At 44.8% G+C, this 2,798-nt stretch overlaps 2 protein-coding genes across 2 annotated transcripts; both read left to right on the forward strand.

Annotated features, from left to right (window-relative positions):
• Positions 1-303: 303 nt before the first annotated feature.
• Positions 304-777, forward strand: LOC131214566 (glutamyl-tRNA(Gln) amidotransferase subunit C, mitochondrial-like; the record flags this gene model as incomplete). Its single annotated transcript, XM_058208914.1, has 2 exons — positions 304-449; positions 527-777. Coding segments are annotated over 2 exons (396 nt in total), but the record flags the coding sequence as incomplete, so codon positions are not given.
• Positions 778-925: 148 nt separating this feature from the next.
• Positions 926-2,796, forward strand: LOC131214565 (glutamyl-tRNA(Gln) amidotransferase subunit C, mitochondrial-like). The gene is made up of 5 exons (XM_058208913.1): positions 926-965; positions 1,048-1,066; positions 2,041-2,186; positions 2,264-2,702; positions 2,785-2,796. Exons 2-4 carry the CDS (start codon positions 1,058-1,060, stop codon positions 2,511-2,513), a joined length of 405 nt encoding a protein of 134 aa, XP_058064896.1. The 5' UTR covers positions 926-965; positions 1,048-1,057; the 3' UTR covers positions 2,514-2,702; positions 2,785-2,796.
• The last annotated feature ends 2 nt before the right edge of the window (positions 2,797-2,798 follow it).

Here is a 2,798-nt window from a genome sequence, read left to right on the forward strand (position 1 = left end):
CTTTGTACGCAATGTTTTTTTCGTTCCGTCACATGTTCACATCAACGTCGAACCAGGCAGATCTGGTCTTATCACGAAGCGTGCTCAAGATTTCTTGGGGACAGTTCCTGATGCATGTTCTTAGAGCATTCCATCTCTCGCTCGTAGTTGCTTCTTCATTTACTGGTTGTAGCGACTCCCTGACGGCCTGTTTGTACAACTAAATAAATGATCAACCATCGAAAAATATTAAGCCATTTTTTTTGATAACCAAATGAAAAAGAGAACTTTCATTTAATCCCCCCTTTACAATATCACGTGCAGTATCCGACGAATGTGCCACAAGAACCGCCCGTGACAACAAGCAACACCGCACCAGACACAGGAGCTTGCTACAAAATAACATCAACAATCAACAGAGAAACGGTACAACTATTGCAGAGACTCTCTCTAGTTGATCTCGACACCGAGTAAGTTTTATGTGATGCTGTTTTGACACTCAAAAGCGAATTATTACTCATTCAATTTCTGTTTTCGCTACCAACAGGGAAGCCCTACGAACTCTCCACGATTCCATTACGTTCGCCTCACGCATTTTGCCCATCAACACAGACGGCGTTGAACCGCTGGTGTCGGTGCTAGAAAAGGAACAATTAAGCCTTCGTGAAGACATAATTGACGATGGCAATCAGCAAGAACACGTGCTACGAAATGCGTCCATTACGGAAGAAGAATACTTCATTGCTCCACCAGGCAATATCCCACTAGAATGGCAACCAAACAGAAACGAGCCGTGAACAGAGAGCCGCGTCTAATACAATACTTGTCGATGGTTGAACATTTATTCGAAAGGTTCATTTATTACATTCATAAGCCATCTCCCTGGTGCAATCCCTTGGTGATAGCAAATGGACCTTTCAAGGAAACGCTTTCCATCGACCTTCACCTGTCTTGTGACGTTGGTTATGGTCATTCCAACAAGTCTGGTAAGTTTGGCCGGTACTCCGAAACTAGTCATGGTCTCGTACAATTTTACTCGTTCTGACTGTACTCAACCATCTTTTCCAGGATCTGCCGAATGGTGAAGGTCTGGTCAGTGGTAGACTTTCCTCTTCTGAAGACTTTCCTCCCTGATAGTTGCCAACTCAGCGTACTGGAGTAGCGTACTGAGAATCAGCGTATGGGAGTAGCCGTTCCTGCCGAACGAGGCTGAAGATCTTATAGGCGGTCTTGAACACCGTTATACCCCTATAATGGCTGCGTAATAGCCTGTCCCCCTGTTTGTGTATGGGGTAGATGATGCCAAGATTCTAGTCACACTCCGTCTGTGCCTGGTGCTTTATTGTTCTTCAGCCGACAAGTTGCCCTTCGGGTCTCCTCTATGCTTGGTGACAGGAGAAGATTTGCATCCAGCAGCGGAGTTTCTGGCTGCTCAGCAAATTAGTCGTTGAGCAGTTCATCAAAATGCTGGGCCCACCGCGAGGGACGTCTGGTTGGTTACTGATCCGATTTCCAACCTTGTCGCCGCAGCTGGTGACCTTAGCTATCAAGATGTTTCGGTGACTTGCTACCGCTTTTTAAGATTGTCTTGTGTGTCCGTAGAGCACTCTGTTTTTTTTCAAGTTCATGTATTTCACGTATCTTCCCTTCTCTTGCTCTTCCTACAATCGCTTCTTTTTTTATGAACTTGCTTCTCTATACTTCTGAGCTTCAAGTATTCCCTTACGCTGTCTCACGTCCTGCGCCTGTCCATCATTACTTTGTACGCAATGTTTTTTTCGTTCCGTCACATGTTCACATCAACGTCGAACCAGGCAGATCTGGTCTTATCACGAAGCGTGCTCAAGATTTCTTGGGGACAGTTCCTGATGCATGTTCTTAGAGCATTCCATCTCTCGCTCGTAGTTGCTTCTTCATTTACTGGTTGTAGCGACTCCCTGACGGCCTGTTTGTACAACTAAATAAATGATCAACCATCGAAAAATATTAAGCCATTTTTTTTGATAACCAAATGAAAAAGAGAACTTTCATTTAATCCCCCCTTTACAATATCACGTGCAGTATCCGACGAATGTGCCACAAGAACCGCCCGTGACAACAAGCAACACCGCACCAGACACAGGAGCTTGCTACAAAATAACATCAACAATCAACAGAGAAACGGTACAACTATTGCAGAGACTCTCTCTAGTTGATCTCGACACCGAGTAAGTTTTATGTGATGCTGTTTTGACACTCAAAAGCGAATTATTACTCATTCAATTTCTGTTTTCGCTACCAACAGGGAAGCCCTACGAACTCTCCACGATTCCATTACGTTCGCCTCACGCATTTTGCCCATCAACACAGACGGCGTTGAACCGCTGGTGTCGGTGCTAGAAAAGGAACAATTAAGCCTTCGTGAAGACATAATTGACGATGGCAATCAGCAAGAACACGTGCTACGAAATGCGTCCATTACGGAAGAAGAATACTTCATTGCTCCACCAGGCAATATCCCACTAGAATGGCAACCAAACAGAAACGAGCCGTGAACAGAGAGCCGCGTCTAATACAATACTTGTCGATGGTTGAACATTTATTCGAAAGGTTCATTTATTACATTCATAAGCCATCTCCCTGGTGCAATCCCTTGGTGATAGCAAATGGACCTTTCAAGGAAACGCTTTCCATCGACCTTCACCTGTCTTGTGACGTTGGTTATGGTCATTCCAACAAGTCTGGTAAGTTTGGCCGGTACTCCGAAACTAGTCATGGTCTCGTACAATTTTACTCGTTCTGACTGTACTCAACCATCTTTTCCAGGATCTGCCGAATGG

The sequence above is a fragment of the Anopheles bellator genome, unplaced genomic scaffold (assembly GCF_943735745.2).
Source record: "Anopheles bellator unplaced genomic scaffold, idAnoBellAS_SP24_06.2 scaffold01346_ctg1, whole genome shotgun sequence".
Classification (NCBI taxonomy): Eukaryota; Metazoa; Arthropoda; class Insecta; order Diptera; family Culicidae; genus Anopheles; species Anopheles bellator.